Raw genomic sequence first — 22,428 nt, forward strand, 5'->3', positions numbered from 1 at the left:
AAAAAATAACCCTAAACTTCTTCATAATTAGGATCACAGAAGCTGTGAAGTTTTCAATCATATGAGAATTCTTTACAAAAAGACACAGAAGATCAGCAGCTTGTGCAGACACAACTTCCATTACAAGAAAAATAAAGTCCTCCCCAGCCAGGCACAGGTGAACCATCTGAAGTGCACTGGTGCCCTTACACACTAATTAATTTACAAGTCAGAACTGTTTTCATTTCCATGAAAAGTAGTATTTTCATACTTCTTGCAACAAGTATGGGTTTTTTCTACTCTGGAAATGAACCTTTCATGTTTTTTCCCTGATAACATGAACATCTGTACAAGTCAGGACAACAAAGATCAGTCATCCTGTCTGCAGAGCAATCCATCACAGTGTTTAAGGAAAAACAAAAAAACAAGCTAGTTGTCCTAGCATAGATTTCCAGGTTCCTGCAAAGCAACAAGTTAGAAGACTCCAGAGCATGAAATCACACCCAGACCACCAAAATTTATACTCCTGAAGCTTCATCTTCCAGATGTGGCAGGTATTTCTTAACCCATTCAATTTTTACTACATCATTCCACAGAAACAAGCTTTGGAATTTATTTGTATAAAACTGACAGAAAAGTGTATTAGTAGACTGCTGGTCTAAAATTAATATTTCATTAGATGATGTCTTGGTTCTTGTGTATTAAAAGAAACTGTCGAAAAATGCTTTTCTCACACTATTCATCATTTCCAAGAGTTTATCACCTTCTTTATGTCTTCAGTGCTAGTTCACAACTGTCACCATTTAGTTTCTATCTCATTTCCAAATCTATTAGAAACTTCAATTCAAAATGCATCAAATGTCCAGTGTAAGTTATGCTAATACAGAAATTCACTCTGCATATTTTCCATTTTCTTCTCAGATTTCTCCACAATTTGCATTTATATTAATATTTCATTATCAACAAACAGCAGAATGTCTGCTTATGCACAGAAAAGTGCTTTTCTTTAATAATTGCATGAATTTGTCAGTCAGAGAAATCAAGAGGCTAATAGTTCACTTACAGTTCAACTACTGTTCTTTAGCACCTGCAACTGTGTTTATACTAAAGTTCTGTACACTTCTGGTGTAGCATGAATCATCCAATCTCTTATAAAAGAAATACTGCAACTTTTTCCCTGCTTGAGCACCAATGAATTCACAGCCAGAATAAACAACTAACAAGAAACACAAGATATCTTACAAAGTCCTCTTATTCTGCAAGATAGATCAAGATGACAGAACGGACTAGATATTCAAGGCCAGAAATTAAATTAAGCTTCAGGAAAAAAAGTATTAGTAAGAACTGTGGTGCTGCATTTCCACAAGCTGAAAAAAATACACAAGTGCTAAAAAAGGATTCCTTCTCTTAGGAATCATTCATATGTAAAGTTATAAATGTTGCCTTTTATTCAGCATCATAGAATGCAAAATACTCACTAAAGTCCATCAACCAAAATCCCAAAGCCTAGAGAGGTTACTGGGGGAAGACAAGAAGCAACCCTTGTGTTTTGGGATTTTATTGGTTTGTGTTCATTTATCCATAATTCCAACTGACTTAAAACTACTTCTTCAGAAAACTCCAAATTTAGCCCTTCCATCTGTTAGAATACTTAAGGTTCCTCTCCCACATCTGTTCCCTGCTGTTTCACAGGGCAAGCCCAAGCTACAGGCATTCCTTCTGCACAATACAGAAGGAATTTTGTGAGAGCACACAGGTAGATACAGAACTGTAGTAACAAAATTAGCATCCAAATCTGTCCAACTTTCCTGTATGCTTAGGCCAAATAAAATGGTCAAGAAATTTAAGACAGAAATACATCAAAAACTGGATGTATAGTCAAAGTATATAGACTAAAGTATAACAAAAACTACCTTCATCATGACACAGGCTAAAACAATGAAAATAAAGGTTTTTATAAACAAAATAAAGAACATGAAGGCATAAAAGGAATGTATTGAGAGGTATCCAAATTTTTTTCCAAAATTATTACTCTCTTTTAGAGAGGAAAATACTAGAAAACAATCAAAGTACTGACTTAGCATAGTAGCTGAAACAAAATTTAAGTAGCATTTTAAATTAATGCAGCTCATTTCTATTTGTGATTTTTAAATGCAATAGGATTACTAAATATCTTTTACAAGAAACTTTAATCTGCAAGCAATTAGTTGCTTACTAACCTTTAACCTTCTCACCATCTCTTCTTTAGATATTTTATCAGAGATTTCTTTGACTCCTGGAGGATATGTGATTTTTCCATCATTGGCTCTTGTCTTCGAATGAGCCATGATTTCACGGTTTTAAAACTGTGGAAAGAAATTAAGAAGACAATGTTGTTTGACTAGTTCATGCTTAACCATATCTGTCCCACTTTGACAAACAAAATCCAACTAGAAATATACAACAAACCCATAAAAACATAAAAAAAAGACCAAATATTTGGATTGGTTTCAGTAATCTATACTGTGGGACACAGCAACAGTTTTGATATCCAGATAGATCATCCTATGAAACAACAAAGCTTTCAAGAAGTATACATCAGAAAAAAGCTAAACTCCTCATTTCAGAATGTCATTGATCTTCACACTAACAAAGATGCAACCAAGAATCTTACTGTACTGCATGATCCGTTTCCACCTCTTGGTAATAAAAGATCCTAGCTAGCTTGGGTGTTCAGACATCTGAAGTGGACTTCACGATCATTTTTACTCTTTTGGAAAATGCAATTTTCCAAAAAGCCTGAACACCAGTGCTGTTAATTGTTACACATCACCAGATGTAACTCCCCAATACTGCCAGACAAGCAGCAGATAGAGAATGAAATTTGAGACAGAAACAGAGCAGACCAAATACAAGTCTTTCCTCTATACCATTAAAGCCACATTTTCAAGTGAAAGAGTACAGATAAGCAATCTCCTTCCTAAATTCCAACCAGGAACACAACTCGGTTACTTGGTTTCTCAGTCCCTTTAAACTGATGCATATGAAGGCTACCATGTAATCCACTCTAACTCATACAGAATTTCATTGCTTTACAGAAGGAAGCTGAACTGAAACCTTTACTTACATAAAAGCAATCAATACAAAAGGCAGTGAAAAAATCTAGATTGTATGTGTGGGAACAATTAGGATCTTAGAAAAAGACTGTACCAGGGCAGTTACAAATGAAGAATGTAACAAAAGAACCAAATTTCTTTGTCACTGTCTTGATATTTTTAGTTATTTAGTTAAAAGTATGATCCACTTCTAGCAGTCATGACTGTTCTGAACTGTGAATCCCAAGTATTGGGATTTGCATTCTCCAGTTCATATTTCATTAAAACAACCAAAGTTACAAATTTTGCTTCATCTTCACCTAATCTTTTACAAAACAAGAAGTTAATATTGGCTTTTAATTTTTTTTTTGCAAAGAACACATGCAGCACAACCCGTTTTATTTTTGTAAATAGGGAGAACATCAATAGAATGAACATAATCAGATATAATTAAACAGGCATGACATGCAATGGACTTCAACAAATACACGAAAGTCAACTCAGTTTCTGTCATCTTCTCTGCACCTACGTGCACCCAGCAGTGAACAGCGCCACATCTTGCAGTTGTAGTAAAAACTGACAAACACAAAGCTGGGAGGAAACAAAGCTCATTGAAGTAACTTTTTCTAACACTAAAATATGATGCCATTTTAACCCTGTTATATTTCTTTAATGCACTGCCATGACAAGCCCATGTCAAATCTAGGACTCCGCAAAAGCACACAGTAATTGTAATGAAGTTCACTCTTCTTGCCATTTGATATAGATATTACACTCTACCTTTCAGATGGGATGATCTTATATATTATACCTAAATTCATTCTAACAGCTCATCACAGCAGAAGGGAGCCTTGCTTGCCTGAATCTGAGAATGTATAAAAGCATCAGATGCTTTGATGGGCCAATCAAATTCACCAACTCAAAAAACAAGCCACATTGTTTTTGAAAAGCGTGTGACAAGCATCAAAGCTAACTCAAGGGAAAGAACAGGAACTAAGGGAACTGGGGAACAAAACTCCATTTTTCAGTGGTGGATAGCTGTCAGATCAGATCAAATGTAGTGGAAACTTGATTAGAACATGATGACGTAGCCCCATTTGGAGCACATTTTGAAATAATTCAAAGACTGAAACTCATACATTACAGTAAAGTTCAACTGTGCAGCCAATATGCCCTATGGCCCTGCAACCAAGCTTTTAAGCTTCAGTGGCATCCAAGGTCTGGATGAAACTGAAAATCTGTTTTGTGACTATGTGGCAAGGTTTTGGTAGTGGGGGAGGCTGAAGCCATGGTCCCTGTGGGAAGAGGCAGGGGGCTTCTCCTATAGCAAACAGAACCATATCCAGACAGCTCCAAAATGGACTCAGCCCTTGTCAAAGTTGAGCCATCAGTGATGCTGGCAGTGCCTTCTCTGATAACGTATTTAAGAACTGACAAAAAATACTGCACAGCAGTTACTAGGAAGAAAATTGAGAAAAACATGAAACAACCTGCAGCCACCAAGGTTAGTGAAGAATGAAAGCAATCTTGACCAATGAGCTTTTTTGTCTTATTTCCTTCCCCATTCCATTAAGGAAGAAGAGAGAGAGAGCAGCAGTGTTAGTACCTAACAGCCAGCCAAGGTTACAGACAGGGATGTACACAGCTCATCCCTCTCAGAAGTACAGAAAAAAAATAAATAGGACTTCATTGCCTAGAGAATTAATACACCTAGTCTTACAAGGTCAAAAATAATTCTGAAAAGGTTGTAAGAAATAGAACATACAGGATACAGAATTATAAACCTTCTAATACTGAGAGAAACAAAAACCATTCAAAAGAAACAGCAGAAAACAAAACCTATCATTAAAAAAAAAAAAATTCAATGCTAAGCAATCCCCTTGTACAACAGTTATAACTTCAACAATTACCTAAGTAAAACTTAATTACATTCACTGCTAGAAGTTCCCCTTCTTCCAGACTGCCAATATAGCTGTGCATACCCAGTTTTATCAAAATAATCTGTGTTGAACACTTAGTAGAATCCAGGATTTTATTTGCGGGTGAGGTGGGGAGGATGTTTTGATGATTCTAACCAAATGCAAATCTCTGATTTCATGTTAGATACATCAGCTGTTTCAGTGAACTTTTGTCATGGAAAAAGAAGACAGTAACAGCTAAGAACAACAGCCTCAAGGCCAACTGTATGTACAACATGTTGAAAACAAAAACCCATAAGCCAGTGATGTGATATTCAATGACTGAATTTCAAAAAGCTTTAAAAATTCATTTTTATAGATTCAGTGTATTGCAAAAGAAAACAGTCTAAGATGACAAGCATTTTGAAAGAAGGAAATTCTTTGAAAGTATCTTTGAGATTCAACAGACTCAGCTGACAGTGTCTATTATTTTTTTAAACAAATGAAATTTCAGAAGTTTTCCACCATGTTTTCAAAAATCCAGTGTTATTCCATGTACACCATCAGAAGGGAAAGAGCACAAGTCCTACAAGAAGAGGGTGAGGGAGCTGTGGTTGTTTAGCTTGGAGAAGAGGAGATTCAGGGGAGAACTTACTGCTCTCAAAAACTACCTGAAAAAAGGTGTGGTAATGTGGGGATTGGTCTTTTCTCCCAGGTAATCTATGACAACACAAGAGGAAATGGCCTCAAGTGGCACTAGGGAAGGTTTAGACTTGACATTAGGACAAATTTCTTCACCAGAAGAGTGGTCAGACATTGAAACAGGCTTCCCAGGGAAGTTATAGAATCACCATTCCTTGCAGTGTTTAAAAGGTATGTGGATGTAACACTTGGGGACACGGTTTAGTGGTTCTGGGTTAACAGTTGGACTCGATCTTAGAGGTCTTTTCCAACCTTAACGACCCTATGAAAAAGGAAAATGTTCATATGGATGCTTTTTTTAAGGCAAGAAAACACTTCAGACCATGAAATGCCTTGCACCGTGCAGAATCCCTGCACATAAACTAAACTTTAAGTCGTGCCCTGTTTCTGCTGTTATATGAGGATAAAGAACGGAGACAGCTGTCACAAGAAACTTTAACAAGTATATCATAAATTCCAGTTCTAGCAAGTAGGAATACAAATCATTATTCAATCAGGCTTTGGTTTTTTCAGTTATGTTAAACAGTACTGTAAGTTAAATCTTCAAAAACGATGAAGAAAATAAATATATTTTAAGCTAATACAAACCCTACTCTTTGTACACACAGAGATGATACAGTAAGACTTAAGATGCCTAGGAACTGCTTATTTCAACACAGAAGCAGCACTGCTATTGTAATTTCTCAGAGACCTGAAGCCAGGAACCAAGAGCAAGTCTGTAAAAATATATTGAAAAATAGTATGTATAAAATAGCATGACAAATTAAAAACTAAGTTATAAGGGAGGTGAGGTGGAAGAAACTAGTACAGAGAAAAGAAATAAAGATGACAAAACACATACCCTTTGTACAATGACAACAGGAAAACTAAAGCAGAAAAAAAACCCAAAACTGGAAGTTACATTTATTGTGCACTATATTAGGATGGATTCAAAAGTCATTAATCTCTTGTGATAAAAATCAGAATATCATATTTAATGTAAAATTATGACTATCAGCCAGACCACAAATGGGAACAATCAATTAATCTGAACAGAGTTAATTAGTAACATCACTGCCAAAATTTGGTCAAGCTCAAATAAATAAATTACACATCAGTTCTGTACATAATCAGTAGCATCCAGCAGCTACTCAGCTCCAGCTAAATCTACTGGCCATTACTAAAACATTCAGATGTTTTCTATATAGTAGATACCTTTATTAATAGCTTAACTTCACATATCCTACTTGCTCAATACTTTCAAACACAGACTGCAATTATGCAAATAAAACATGTACTGATATCTTGCATATAAAGTATCTATGCAAATATACTTCATAGGTCAGTAAATATCATCAGAGCATGTTAAGTCAATGATCTAACTGGAGGACTTAAACCACACTCCATTTAATTGTATTTTGTTTGGTTGACAGTTTACATTGCCTATGGTGATTTAATTAACTGTGCTAACCATTAAACAAACTGTGCCTCAACACACATGAAGATGTCATGTGTCAGCAGTGACTTTGCAGAGGTCTACATATGTGTTTAAATCCTCATCCTCCAGATAGTTTTGTAGGAGTCTTACCCAAGTGATGAAGCAAACTTCAGCAAAGTAACCCTATATTCCTCACAAGTCCATCTCCTGCCTTGCTATCACTTCCTCTTAGAAATCCAGAATCCAAACATGAGGACTTAGATCTCCAGAAACAGTGAACAATTTAGCAAATTCTATCATTATTATTTTTCAGAACTTTCACTGAATATACATAATTATTCATGTAGCTATTCTTAAGACAATTTTAAAATAACGTACATAAAATCTAGGAAACTATACATCAAATTTATGTAAGCTAATATATATACTTTTAAATGTATGTTAGCAAGACATTTTTCAATGTGCCAGAAAATAACACTTTCTTCATGTTCACAAAGGTATTAGAAGCTCAAGTGAATTTAGTAAGTGCTTCACATGAAAAAGAATTTCAGTGTATAAAGATCTAAATATACATTTCCACAGTTCATATCACTACAACAAGAAAGTGTAGCCAAAAAAAAAGGATTGGCAAATATTCATCAACACTTTCTCCACAACCAAGCAGGATGACCACTGGCCTCTCACTGTCACAGGCCATTCCATCAACAATCCAAAAAGAGTTTTGAAGATGCAAAGACATTTTCCTAACTTGTGTCATGGGGCATTGCAAGGAAGCAAAATATTTTCCATCTCATAAATCACACTACAGATTTCACTCCAAAGCCCTACTCCTTTTTCAGCATACAGTTGGTAATGTCTTCTTATTATTTATATGCATGTCTTTATTTTTGAACCTTCAGTGGGTAGCATCCTTGTATGAATTAATATAAACCATGACAAACGCTTGAAGATCACTAACTTTGTTTCAACAACATAGGACCTAGGAAAAAATTTGTCAATATGTCAAAAAATTTGCCAAAGTTTGTCAATTCCACAAAATATGCAACAAGATATCATTAAGAGATTACCCAGCAACTTACAGAAGTGGAAGAGGCAGGCATCTTTCTACTTCATTAGTATTATTAATAAAACACAAATAACGTAACAATTTAAATAATTTACAAAAATTATTTACATCCTGGTAAATTCCTGCTGGCATATAGCTGATTGACAACAATTGATCAAGGTGAGAAGCGAGTTTGGTGTTAGAGACTTGCATTATCCAACTGGCACTAAACTAAACCTATTTCCATAATGTATCTACTGTTAGGGAGTTATAACTTGGCTATAAAAAGCCACCCCAAGATGAAATTTGGCAAGCTGAAATTAATTTTCTGCTGTTGAATAAAATAGAAAACTTTACTGAGTTGGACCAAAGGTGCTTATGTAAATCCAGGTCATTCTTCATACTGATTCAGGTATAATGCCTAGACTAATACTTTCCATTCTCTTTTATAAATGTATCATGTTATCCTGTTTACTTAACTGTCATTAAATCAAGATACTAGTATTATCCATAATAGCAATAAAATGCTAGCTTCCATTTCTCTAAGGCAGCATAGTAAGGACTATTACAGGAAGAATTTACAGAAGCCACTAGCTAAATGTCTTCTGGAATGAAGACCCAAATTATAAGGTAGAAGTAACACTCTCAGGCCAACAAATGACATAAAAAGTACTGGGTTTCACTACAGAATGCCATTAATGGCAGTCCTTTGACAGTCATACATAAGTAATAACCTGTTGAAATTAGGAAATACTTTTTTCAAACGTACACCGAAAATACAGCAAAGCTCATTAAGTTTCTTTATTAACATATTAAGTAAGCACTTTGTGGAAAATTAAAAGATGTGCATGCGGTAACTGTGCAAGAAGAGACATCATCACAACATAGAGGATTTAGAGGATTCAGAAAAGAACAAAGAAGAAAAGATTAAGACATGATACCAAAATCAGCCCATGTGCACTCAAGGGCCTCAAACAACTTAAACAGAGCTGCAATCAGTTAGCGAATGATCCCAGGCAAGCCCCCACTTCTGCTGATATGTTGGTACCGAATACTTTCTACTTGCTAAAACTTAGGGAGGCTTTCTTTAATGAAGTTTAAAAAAAATCTTATCTCAGCACACAGCTCTCTCCAGTGGTGTTGCAGGCACTTGCAGCTTCCACAAAATATACGTGACCCAACTTTCAAGTTTCAGCATTTTTCCAGATGTTATTGTTGTCATTTTTCCTTTAAGGAAACTGCCTCTTTTTATGCCATTTATGAAACAGTATTTTCACTAAAACACACTCAAACTATATAAAAAAAAAAAAAAATAAAATCAGAAACTATATAAATGAATTCACTATTAAACCATTCAACAATCTACGGAAAAATAAAAATTCCTTATTATTCTGAGATCTCTGCTTTCACACTTCTACTCAAGAACAAGTAAAAGGGAATGTAGGCTTATTTCAGTGTATGGCTGCAGGAAAAGAAATTACAAAGAGATAAAAACTGGAAGGCAATAGTAAAATAATCTGACAAAGAAAGAAGCATGTAGGCTGACTAAAGATGATTTTAATAAAATATACATCTGCAATATATTTGTCAGTTAGCCAAATACTAGGGAAAACATTCCTTAGGTAGCCACATTATGCAAGCATACTACACAATATCTTAAGAAAAGACAAACCATGACGAGTCTTCAGAGTGTTCAAACAGAAGTAATTTGGTGATGTACATAACTCCAACAGGGGGGCCACATGTAATGTCCATGCCAAAGGAACAAAATTAAGCTTTAAGCTTTTGTACCCATGACTGGGGTGCAAGAAAAGTTTTTTCTACTACTAAGTGAACTCCAACAACCTCTTAGTGAAATTGTAAGTACTAATTAGAGCCTTCAAAACAGGACAGTTCTACCACAAAGCCCAGGAAATACAAAAATAAAGACAAAATTGAAGCTAAAGCGAGATATCCATTGTAAAAAAATTACAAAAAATGTAAAAAAAATGTACTTCAGTGGCTAGAATCAAAAAGGAAGTATTGCTGTATAGTAATGACTGCAAAGAAAGAAGTTACTGAAGTAGCCTATAAAATCAGCTGAATACCCATTTTCAAAGAAATGGCTGGTAAAACTTTCCTGTGACCAACTGGTAACAGGTATCTTTAATGAGAAGTTACTGTGTCTACACTTAGGAACTCTACATTTTCAAATCAAAGCAATCACCTGGGCACCATCCAAGAATTCATGAACCTCTGTGGACCACAAAGATTTTTAAAGGTATTTAAAAATTAAGGTGCAGTACCCTTCAATTTAAAAAATTTAAATTAACTTTTAAAATTAAGGTATACTGCAAGAAAATAAAAGCAGCACTCCTATTACTAATGCAAAGAAAAAAAAAAAGTAATAATACTACCACTAAAGCTACACTAGTTTGATATCAGTAATATTTTGAGAGTTTAAAAAAATTTGCATGCTGAAGTCAGAATTTCAAAAACAGGGATAAATATAGCTTCTAGATTTATTATATTACTCAGGGATAATTTATGTTTGGTTTATCTGTGATAAAACAATCAGCACTTTGCTCGCACCAAATATAATTTATTATGGAAGCATTAAAGTGGAAATCATAGATGGATGCAGAGATGGATTAGACTGTCATTCAGTAAAACACTGAAAGTTTAGAGCAACAGAAATGTTTACAAATATAAGGACTGCATATGAACACCTAAACAAGAATATACACACTAACTAAAAAATTCAGCTGTAAGGGGAAAATAACAGGGGTCTAAAGAGGGGCCAATGTCTAGGTTACAGTCTCATGATGGTTTTTCTATTCAACATTAATTCTAGGACAAGTTACCTCAAGAACCTTCTCTCCTCACTGAAGATACTCAAGCACTATGTGGACACAATCCTATACAATGTGATCTAGGGCAACCCTGCTTGTGCTCAGAGAGGTTGGACCAGGTGACCCACTGTGGTCCCTTCCAACCTGACCCTGACCCTTTTTTTCTGTGAAAGAAAGAAATAAAGCAATGCCCACAAAACCAAAACTTCATCACCTAACAGACATCTTAAGGTACTAAGAAGAATTAGCTTGGAATACTATGTGCAGCCACCAGCACCTATCATCCAGGTAGTATAAACTGGAAGTGCCCATGAAGTCTATTACATGAGGACAGCACAAAGGTGACAAGAAAAGACTGCCAGAAGGGTAAGTAGAAAAGAGACAGAAACCACCACAAATCACACAAATACCAGGAGATCCCACCCAAAGAAAATGAATCATGTAAGACAAAAGGTCAAAGATAAATAGCTCAGTGAAGAAAAACTGATCACGAGAGGCAGACTTCTAGTTTTTAAATTAAAATTCAAGAATTAACTTCTTGTCAATATCTGAAACAAAATATCCAAATGGAATACGGTACAACTTGATCAACATGCAGAGATTAGACCCTTGCTTTCATATGGTACATTAGGAAAAGCAGACCATGAACTCCACAAAACATTTTTTTTCCAGAATCACCAGAAACACTGGAAGTTCTTAGGCTGATGCTCTAAAAGAAGAGAAGAACTGACAACCAGCCCAGGTATCAAAATTCCACAATATTATGGATGTAATGATTTATGGTCATAATATTGACACAGCTGTCTTTTACCAGGGAAGTTACTTGAAGATTTAGTAAGGCAGGAATTATTTGTTTCCTTCCTCCAGCTGCTAGAAAAGAATGGAGGAAAAGAGGCAGGAATTGCTACTTTTCTTTACATTAGCTATTTTCAAAAAGCAGTCATAGAAACCTCAGATACCTTGCATTATGTAATTTCAAATTATTAACAACTGTAGTACTCAGACAAGCAGAAAAAAATAAAAAACATGCAAGAATGGCATGGAAGCCAAGAGGAAAATAAAGGAAACGTAACAAGAAGCAGGAGACAACTACAACACACAGACATCAGGCACAACTCAAGTTTAACCTCTGTGTTGACCCTTGGAAGGAAACAACACTTGGTATTATTTTAGCGTACCATTTCTTTGGCTAAAGGTGCCTTATTAGTCTTACCATGAAACTTTGTTGGTTTTTTGTTTGTTTTGGGGTATTTTGGTAAAGATTAAAACTAAACAAATGTCCCCCCCAAGGGAAAAAAAACCCAATACTAAGAACATGAAAAAAACCAAAATAAAATACTAAAAATAAATAAGCAACTAAAATAAAACTTTAAAAAATACTAGTATGCTAGTATTTTTATGTATACAGAAGCAAAATTACATTATGTAAAACTTCACAATGGTCAACCTATACAAAGTTGCTTTTGTAACAAGTCAGAATTCCTATACCTAAATGAGATACACTTCCCATTCCTAACTTTGCATATAATGTTAAAAAACACAAAATTATATGCTTTACAACCCCACTGCAAATTATTTGATACAGAATTACTAATGATCCAACAAAGAATGCTAGTGGGGTGGACTGAACTGTAAGACCTAAAAAAAGCATGGGTATTCAACTGCAAAATCAGATGCTGTTCTACACAACAGTGCATCCACTCCTAATCAACATGAATTATAAACAGACATTTATATTATAACTGCATATAGCAATCTTAGTACCAAAAAAACATTCAGCTGAGTGTTTTACAAATAGAAGTTGTCTACCCAGATGGCTTCTATCAGTTCAGCTTTTCTTCCCAGCTAAAACACTTCATTTTGCTTTTTGCAAAACTGTGTCAGAAAAGCAGACTGAAAAAAAATAACTGTGTCCCCAAAGACAGGGAAAGAACCCATAACTGATTACAAAGCACAGATTAGATGAAGACATACAACCTGGTGAACTAAGTGCATTATAAGACCACAAGGACCAGCAACAGTTTCACAATCTAATCACCTACTGTCATCTATGGATCTATCAAGTAAGATCACTTAAAAAAAAAAAAAAAAGCTGAAGATCCTTTTATTATTTAAAAGTCTTAACTTACCTTTGACACCTACCTCAACACTCAACCAACATGTAAGTTCTCTGCCAATAATATATTGACTCCTGTAACTTCTTCTAATACAGTTATTCAACCTTTACAATTATTTAGCCTAATGGGGTTGAATTTTCACAGAATGGTCGAGGTTGGAACTCTGGAGATCACCTGGTCAAATCTCCCTGCTGAAGAAGGGTCGCCTACAGCTGGTTTGCCAAGGAGTGCATCCAGATGGCTTTTGAGGATCTCCCAGGATGGTGACCTTGCAAATGCCCAGAGCAACCCTATGCTGGTTCTTGACCGCTGTCATGGTGAAAACATTCAGAACGAACCTCTTGTGTTCCAGTGTGTGCACACTGCCTCTGGATCTATTACTGGGCACCACTGAGTGGAGTCTGTCTCTAGCTCCTTTGTATCCCACTTTCAGAAATTTGCGTATACATAAGTACATTTTAGTCCTGTTTTTTGTATAAACAGGAGCATATGTACAGCTATGTCAACTTTCTTGACAGTAAATTTACAAACTCTGGTTCATCTTCTGTTAAATATTTAGTTACCCTTCAGTTGTAGCTCATCATTCACATTAGGATGTAAGGAGATGGAACGAAGCTGCATTGGAGGAAGTTCAGATTGGACTTTAGGAAAAGGTTCTTCACTGGCAGGTGATCAGTTATCCCTCTCAGAGTTCAAGAAGTATCTGGACAACACTCTTAATTATATTATTTAGTTCTAGGTAGTCCTGTGCGGAGCAGGGATTTGGACTTAACGACCCTTATGAGTTCCTTCCAGCTTGAGAATTTCTATGGTTCTATGCCACATTTGCTGCACAATGACAGACAAACTTCTGGCATGCATCACTATGTGGGCTGTGCTTCTGTCAGGCTCAGATCTGTGCTGATGTGCAGTAAGGACATGGACCTCATTTTACCAGACTGGATCACTGCCTTACAGTACCCTGTAATCCACTTCCCAGAAGACCTCTCCTCCTATCCAGGAGAGCATTAAAAAAAAAAAAAAATCAAATCAAAAACTATGATGAAAAATTGTATTACACTCCCCACTGGATTGTGTTCCATAAAGAGCAAACACTAGGACACAAGTAACACCTATAGGAAGCTAATGCTTATTCATTTTAAAAGAACAAGGTTTACAACTGAAAGGAGGAAGTTTTAAATTATTAATAAAGAAACATAACTGCTCGCACTATGCCTGTAAGCATACAATCATGATACAACAGACAACAGTTCAGAGAGTTTCTACCTATTACTTAAAGGTATAAGAACTTTTCATGTACACAAAAGAACTGCTCATTGCTCTCTCCTTATGCCCCTGAAGTTAGAAGGTTCACATAGACAAACCAGACTAACAAACACATCTGGTAAATCCTGCTGACAGCTGAATCCATCACTAATCCACCTGTCTGCTTACATCCAGATGTTGCCGTTTCTTTAGCATAAAAAGTTGGATTTGTTCACACCTCAGCCAAATTCTCAGTTTGAGAGCAGTCTGTCTTAATTAAGACAAAAAGCTCAGCTTACCATAGAAACAGCTGAGGTTTGGACACACATCTACTAACTCCACTGCACAGACCAACAAGCTCTATCAAAGGGACTAGAAAGTTTAGGGGTTACAGAAAGGCATTCAACCAAGAAGCAAAGTTAGTGAGAGGAAAGAAAAAGGGGGGGAAAGGGAAACAATAGAAACAAAACACACAAAAAATCCCAAACAAAATCCCACTGCCATGCACCACTGCTGACATACCCTATCAGCCTTGAGGCTCCTAAAATGCACAATGTACATAAGCATCTGAAGGGAGGGCATCAAGAGGATGGAGCCAGGCTCTTCATTGTGGTGTCAAGCAATAGGACAAGAGGCAATGGGCAGAAACTGATGCACTAAGTTCCATCTGAAGACAAAGAACAACTCCTTTTTCATAGGGATGACTGAGCACTGAAACAGGCAGCCTAGAAAAGGTGTAAAGTCTCCTTCCCCAGAGACACTCAAAAGCCATCAGGACATAGCCCCAAGTAATTTGCTTTCAGGGACACTGTTGGAGCCAGGGGACTCAACTAGAATTTCTCCAGTGGTCCCTTCCAGCCTCTTCTATTCTATGATCCTGTAAAGCCTAAGACGCGTTGAAGAAGGTGAGAGAGGAAGTACCTTGTACAATGAAGGATTGGAAGCCCAAGAGGTATGAGGACAAACTAGACAGAGAAGTCACTAAACAGAGACCAGAGTAGAAAGATCAGCTGCAGCTGGCAGGAGGAAAATGCAGCCCCAGCAGGTGTCAGTCCTTTCCAGAGCATACACTGTGCAAACACCACATTACACAGCCCTTCTACCAGTAACAAATACTTGCAAGAATCCACTGAAAAGCTCTCATATCTCACCCCACCTAAAGCTGCTAAAAGAGAAAAACTCATTGCTGCTAATATCATTCCATCAATTAGTCATACATACAAAGCTAAAGGTTACATCCTAAAGACTGACAGAAGCACATTCACACAGTGACTTTGTTTACTACGTTCGATTAAAAAGGAACAATGAAAATACAGAAATAGTTGTAAAATCATTTATAAAGAGTTAAGAAACAGATTTAAAGTTTCTTATACAATATTAAAGAGAATACACACAAAGGATATACCTGATCCTTCACTACTTTTTTTCCACACCATAGGATTTCTTTTACATTCAAAGTAAAGAAGCTATTCAATTTTTCTCCTTATAATTTTATGCATGTCCCTTATTAGACTCCATTTAAGCCACACTCTGAAGAGACTTAATTTCTTCCTGGGCTTTTTTAATGTTTCACAACTGTACTATGTTAGCATGCCATAAAAATTAACTTGTTTTTTGCAACACTTTCACTAATTTTTCATAAAAATAAGTATTTGTCTCATTTAATAGATTACTAACCCAAGATACAGACTGAAGTTTAAGAACTAGCAACCAATTTTGCCTATGCAGGAATTTAGAAGAATTTAGGACACAACTTTTAAAGTATGCCAATTTATCCAGCACCACATCTAAAACTCAAGCATCTGTTGAGCCAAGCAGAAGTAGTCCAGGTCTAGAGCCTGTCTCCCAGGAAATCAATGCACTACTAATAAGCTCTTGTGGGAAGTTTGGTTTAAACAGACTTGCCTGGGATCACAAGAAACTGACACAAAGAATGAATTCCAGTATCCCAAAGTGACATTCAATCATTCAAATTACTAAATATGCTTCTCCCTTCCCACAGTCCCCTGTCAATTCATCTTACATTTTCGAGCTTTTGGAAAATATGTGTGCCGACTTTGATATGCAATTCTAATTCCTAAATACAGTGGGTAGAAAATACCCCAACATGTTATAACTAAAGAGTACCATAACATATGCTTAGAAGCACAAAAATTAATTTCAATTGTTTACCGTTCTTAAAAAGAATTTGCAATTTAAATATTGTTTTAAAGCTTTTTTTTATGTAATACAGGGGGCAATGGCCCATTAAGAAATAAAAAATTACTTTAAATGTGCTTTTATATGTATATACAAAATGCAGTATGGACAGCCTAATGGAGAACTTACTGCAGGCAACATTTGTAACTCTGAGGAAAATTTTCCAAATGTTTCACATTCTCAAAGTACAGATCAGCCAGTAATTAAAAAAAAAGTGCAGAATATTTATTCCCAAAAATTGTACATGCATCAAAATCTTTTTTCTTAGTTCTTGGAAGCATTTCTGTAGCTGAAGAAATTATGAACTGCATGATCCAAATTAGGCAAATGGAAGACAAAATGCATCTCCTGTTTGTTGTCCCTTTGAAAAACTTCCTCAACTCTTTTGAAGAGTATGTCATTGGCTTACCTATTCTTTCTTTCATTTTGAATACCCAGGAAAGAAAAGTTATAGCCTTATTCTGACCAGATCATACTCAAGAGGAAAAAAAGTAAATGTAAACTTTATTTTGTACCATGAATTAAGTGATTTTGTCTCTTTTAGACTTTTGAAAAGCACTGGGTGGCACTTAGACTGTCCACATACATAGTCCCTCACAAAAGTTTTCACGAAGTGATGACACAAAAAGCTACAGTTACTTCCATATACTTTGTTTCTGTGTTCAGGAACTACACATAATGCTACATCCTGAGCCGCCAAGTAACAAATCAACAAAATTAACAGAGGAAATAGCACACCTAATGGCAAGCTGCATAGCATCTCTGTACACTTTCCTCAAGAAAAGTCTTTGAAATTTTACATAGGCAGATGCAGAAACTTTTTTTAAAAAAATCCCTAAATGTAATTACAAGATTCCGTGAAGTGTCTTCTGCTCAGTTCTTGTAACTGACAACAATTCAATTATTTTTTGTTAAGAACAAAAATCTAACATATGTAGTGACAAAGATTTCCTAGAAATCAGATTGTCTTCACTGGAACGTACATGTAAGTGACAAAGCAGTATGAACAGAAGTGAACAGTCAAATTCAAGGCAGCCCAAAGATTACATACAAGAAGTTTTGATTTTCATTTTTTTCAGGACTTCCTCATGAGCAGTATGTTTCTACTTACTGTGGGTAACTATTAGGTTTTTGGTCGGTTGGGTTTTTTTTTCCTTACAGTTGTTTTTTATTGGTTGCTTTTCTTTCTAAGACTTTCAGGATGAAGTTTTTTTGACCCTGAAGAGAGCTAAAATGTGGATATACTGGGATGTCTCAGAGAGAACCAAAGGCTGCTTTGGCAGAAGCTGTGGACAACCAACTTCTCAAGAGTCACTTCCTAAGTTATCACATTTTAGCTGAATCAAATAATCAAATAATATATGTATAAAAGGGTTACAGACTCCTGTCCCCAGCACAGAAAGGACATCAGGCAGCAAGCCCAGAGGAGGGCCACAAAGTTGATTAGAGGTATGGACCACCTCTCCTATGAGGAAAGGCTGAGAGAATTGGGATTGAAGAGAGACTTCAGGCTGACCTAACTGTGACCTTCCAGTACATGAAGGGAGCCTACAAGAAAGATGTATGGACTTTTCACAAGAGCATGTAATGACAGGATGAGAGAGATTGGCTTCAAACTGAGAGTAGGCTTAGATTAGATATTGGGAAAAATTCTTTACTCTGAGGGTAGTGAGACAGTGGAAAAGGCTGCCCACAGTCTGTGGATGCCCCATCCCTGGGAGTGTTTAAGGACAGCTTGGATGGGGCCCTGGGCAACCTGGTCTAGTGGAAGGTTCCCTGTCCATGGCATAGCAGTTGAAACTATATAATCTTTAAGGTCCCTTCCAACCCATATCATTCTATGTTCTATGAATTTGTAGTTTAGGTGACTACAATGGAAGCAATTAAGACAATAACATTTTTAACTGCTAACTTTGTGTCTTTTTTTGTCCATTAAAAAGCATGAAAGTGAAGCATCTAATTTCAGCAGCAGAAACATTCACCAGGATTCCTAATTAAGTCAGAGAAAAAGTACAAACAGTTAGTATTGTCTAGAACTGATCCTTAAAGAACAGGGTCTGAATTAGAAAACCCCAGATGGGGTCCTGATCCGTAGTTACGGTACTCCCGTATAAATGGTGACAGACACAAGATGATTAGTACAAACATCCCCATCTGTTCCCAATGAGGTATGGCACTTTTTAAATTATTATTTCTTGAAGCATATTAATACCTAAGTTGCTGTGAGCTGAAAAAATAGAACCAAAGATTAGGAAGCATTAAACAAGCAGAATGTTTTTCCAGTGCTTGTGGTCAGATGCAAAAGTGAAATTTCCAGATAGGGACAAAGTAATAGAGGTCTTAACTCTCAGAACCTACTTTGAGGACTTCTTCACACTTTAGAAAAGGTTGAAAAGCAGTATACACTGAGACAGACAGTAACAACCTTTAAAAAAAATGGAGGTGTTAACATTTTGATTCTAAGAAATTAAAATATTACTTGCATTTAATTTAATTCTTTAAGTTGGATTTGTTACAGCAAATATTCACATAAACAGCTTTTTTTTTTTATTGTGGAATCCTTAATGTTCCAAAGAGGTTTTGAAACAAACCACTAACTTCCTAAAATAACAAAGTTAATTTTCATTCATACGCTTCACTTTTCATAATATTTTCTTACTTTTCCTTTACAGAGCTATATTAAGTTCTGTTCTTAGTAACAAAGGTAAGCAGATAAAAAACATCTCAGCTTTTCTACAAGACTACATTCAACTGAAGAGGCTACCAATGGTAAAGCAAGAGGTATGTAATTTATATACATGCATAGTCTTGACTTTTAGATGTTCAGTCTCCAAGGGAAAGAAAATATTCTCTTTTTAAAAGCCTATATTTTACAATTCTTTAAAAGCCCTGATTCCTTCCCAGATCTATCAGTGCTGTTCAGATGCTCCAGAGGGTCTACAGATCTGGAAAATGAACACACTTCACCACTAAGCACTATCACACTAACACACCTTTTAAAAGTTTCCTCAGTTTTTTCCCTTACCACCTAGTTTCAGAATTGACTGAAAGCCTCCAGTATTCTCTCAGTCTATCCGACGATTATTTCAGGTTCAGTACTGATATTTTGTGATAAGAGTAAAGACACCATTACTTTAGATAGGTGTTAGAAGAAGAATGATACTGACAAGTGGTAAGACAATGTTGAACATATCAGAACTACTTGTTGATTCTAAAAAGGAACTTCTCTGAAGTAAAGACATACCTTCCTCTTTCTTGGCATAATATTTGGGGCAAGCAATATAAAGGAAGAGGATATTAGAGTGAAACTGATAGGGAAAAATAATGAATTGCAGTATCACATTTTCCTTCCATCTCAAATTTTGCATACTTTTACTATTCAGCTTCACATTTTCTTATTTGTTGCTCCCATGAAAATTCTCCTTGTGCAACAAGTAGTCTTTATCACCTCTCCCAATTCGGGTTTAAAGAAATAAAAACCATTAACACCAAACACCTTTAAATGAAAATCCTTTACTAAACCAGAAGACTCATACCCATAATACACATACACCCTCTTACTCTTCTGTAAAGCTATAAATTGTGTGACTGAATGAAGAAAGAGGAAAAAGGCATAAATTGAAAGCTTGGTAGAGAGCAACATCCCAAAAGAAAATGCATCTCTCCCAATTTATAGGAGGTAACAGAACCTCCTGTTCTACAGGATAAAAATGGATAATGCTTGAGGTTATGCCCATATTTCATTACTGTGCTTTCCCAAATGGTAGCAATGACTTTCAGCTTTTATATGGTCAATTACAACTTAATAATGACTTAGGTGACTTGCTCAATTTCAGTTCATAAGTACTCATGTTAGATAAAGTCTAAATTCATTATTTACAAGAGAAAAAAGAAGTTGTATGCAAGTACTAAACATATGATTTTCCATTTTAATTTAGTTGTTTCATTAAAAGCTGAACCATAGTTTATCCAATCTGTATACTAACTAGTAAAGAGGATGCAAGAAACGCATAGGCAAATTCTACAGTATAGTATCTGTATAAAAATCCCAAACAAAACACCACACTCCACCCAGACACATCATACCCTCAACCTTACAGTAATTAAGTTCAACCTTGCTTCAGACACAGACACAAGATGTCATGCAAGTGCTAAAGTACTAAACTACTTCCTCCAGCAGTGCACCGTTTCAAACGCTGTGATGCACATGATACACACACCTCTGCTAAACCACCTTACCTGATGGCCTGTCACTGTCAGTCTTCTTTCAGGTGGTCTGAGCATGGCATACATTCAGCTCTTCCACTTCTTTTTGAAGAGTTACTTTACACAGTGTAATATCTAGCATATCTAACATAAAAAACATACCAGGCAAAATTTCTACCACCTGAAAACTGAACAACTCCACTAGTTTGAAAGGGGAAAACCTGAAAGAATGCACATCACCGTACTCCCTTCCCAAAACGTGATTTGATGCTCATTTTCAACTATAAAGCCACTCAAATTTTCAACGCTCTTTCTACTCCATCCCCAGTGAAGAGAAATCAATTACAGCTAAAGCACCCACCCGGCAAGCACAAAACAAAGACCAACACGAGAACGCTTCAGCAGTTGTATTAAACGGGAAAACATAACGCCTAACTAAATAATCAAAGCTCTCAGAAAGCAACCACGAAGCTAGCAAGCATAAAAGTCGGAATAAGGCTAGCAAGACAAAATCCAGCTCTGTAGGAGCCGGTCTGCTGCAGTTTAATTTCCAGGACTGTTGACCATCATTAATTGTCGATTTGTTTTAAAGAACAGATAGTGATTTACTTGCAGCAGGATGAAGTTACGGACCTAAATTCCTGACCGGAGGCTCTCAACGTAAACAATACATAACCTATAAATTAACCATTCTCCATCTGGCAATTCAGATGTAAAATTCATAGTTTTCCATCTACCAGGCGGCGGCAACCACCCCCCCCCCCCCCCCCCAGCTCCCCCCCGTTCTCCCTTCCCGAGCCTGATGCAAAGTGGGAGGGAAAAAGAAAGAGGAGGAATGGAAGGGGGCAAAAAAAAAAAAAATTAAAAAAAAAATTAAAAAAAGCTAAGCCAGCATGAAAGAACCGGGCTCGCACACAAGTAGGAACGCAGCAAACCGCGGTCCCCGGCACCTCTTCCCGCTGAGGAGCACTGCGAAGTGCGGCGCGGAGAGACCGAAGCGGGCGCGGAGGGGACGGGGATGTCCCCGCGCTCAGCCCGGGAAGCAGGCGCGCGGGGCGGCGGGAGCCCCGCGGAGCGGGGAGCAGGCCGGCTGCCCGGGGCGCGGAGGAAAGGGACACCCGGGAAGCCGCCGCCACTCACTCAGTCGCTCCTAGCCACGGGCGAGCAGCCTCCCCACCCCCCCTCCCCGCCACTCCGCGCCGCGAGGAGCCACCAGCGCCGGGCGCGACACCGCCCGCCGCGCCACCGGGGCGAGGGGCTGACCCCCGGGCCCCCGCGCACCCCAGCCAAGGTCACCCCATCGCCCCGGGCGGCGGGCGGGAGGGGGGAATTCAGTATTTGACGGCGGCCACGGAAAAGGGGGGAGGGGAGCAGCCCCGCGGAGGGGCGAGGGGGATGGGAAGGGGGAGCTCCACCGCGGGCCAGGGGAAGCTCTGCCCTCCCGCTCCCCCTCTGCTGCCCGTCCGCCTCCAGCGCTGCCCGCGGAGCTCGGTCCGGGCGGGCGTCCCTCACGCCCCCGGATAGGGAAAATGGAGCGGGGACGGGGTGGGGGTACCTGCGGCCGAGGTGCCGCGCTCCTTACCCCACTGCAGCCGCCTCGCCTCGCTGGTCGCAGGCGGGTCCGCTCCGCGCTGCCGCCGCTTCGGGCTCGGAGAGGCGCTGCCGCCGCCGCCGCCGCAGCCAATCGCCGCCAGCCCCCTCCCCTTCCGCAGCTC

General features: G+C 37.6%; 1 protein-coding gene across 3 annotated transcripts in view; it reads right to left on the bottom strand.

Moving 5' to 3' along the window:
- The window catches only part of PDS5B (PDS5 cohesin associated factor B), a 106,087-nt gene extending 83,659 nt beyond the window's left edge, over positions 1-22,428 (bottom strand). For 2 of the 3 annotated variants that reach the window (XM_021541936.3, XM_021541934.3), the window contains exons 1-2: positions 22,296-22,428; positions 2,199-2,324 (exon numbers count right to left, since the gene is read on the bottom strand). In XM_021541936.3, the coding sequence (XP_021397611.1) occupies positions 2,199-2,306 (108 nt within the window). In that variant the 5' untranslated portion in view covers positions 2,307-2,324; positions 22,296-22,428. Of the gene's footprint in view, positions 1-2,198; positions 2,325-20,746; positions 20,836-22,295 lie in introns of those variants that run through there. The other variant, XM_021541935.3, reaches the window with a different exon arrangement.

This window comes from Lonchura striata, chromosome 2 (genome assembly GCF_046129695.1).
Source record: "Lonchura striata isolate bLonStr1 chromosome 2, bLonStr1.mat, whole genome shotgun sequence".
NCBI classification, from domain to species: Eukaryota; Metazoa; Chordata; class Aves; order Passeriformes; family Estrildidae; genus Lonchura; species Lonchura striata.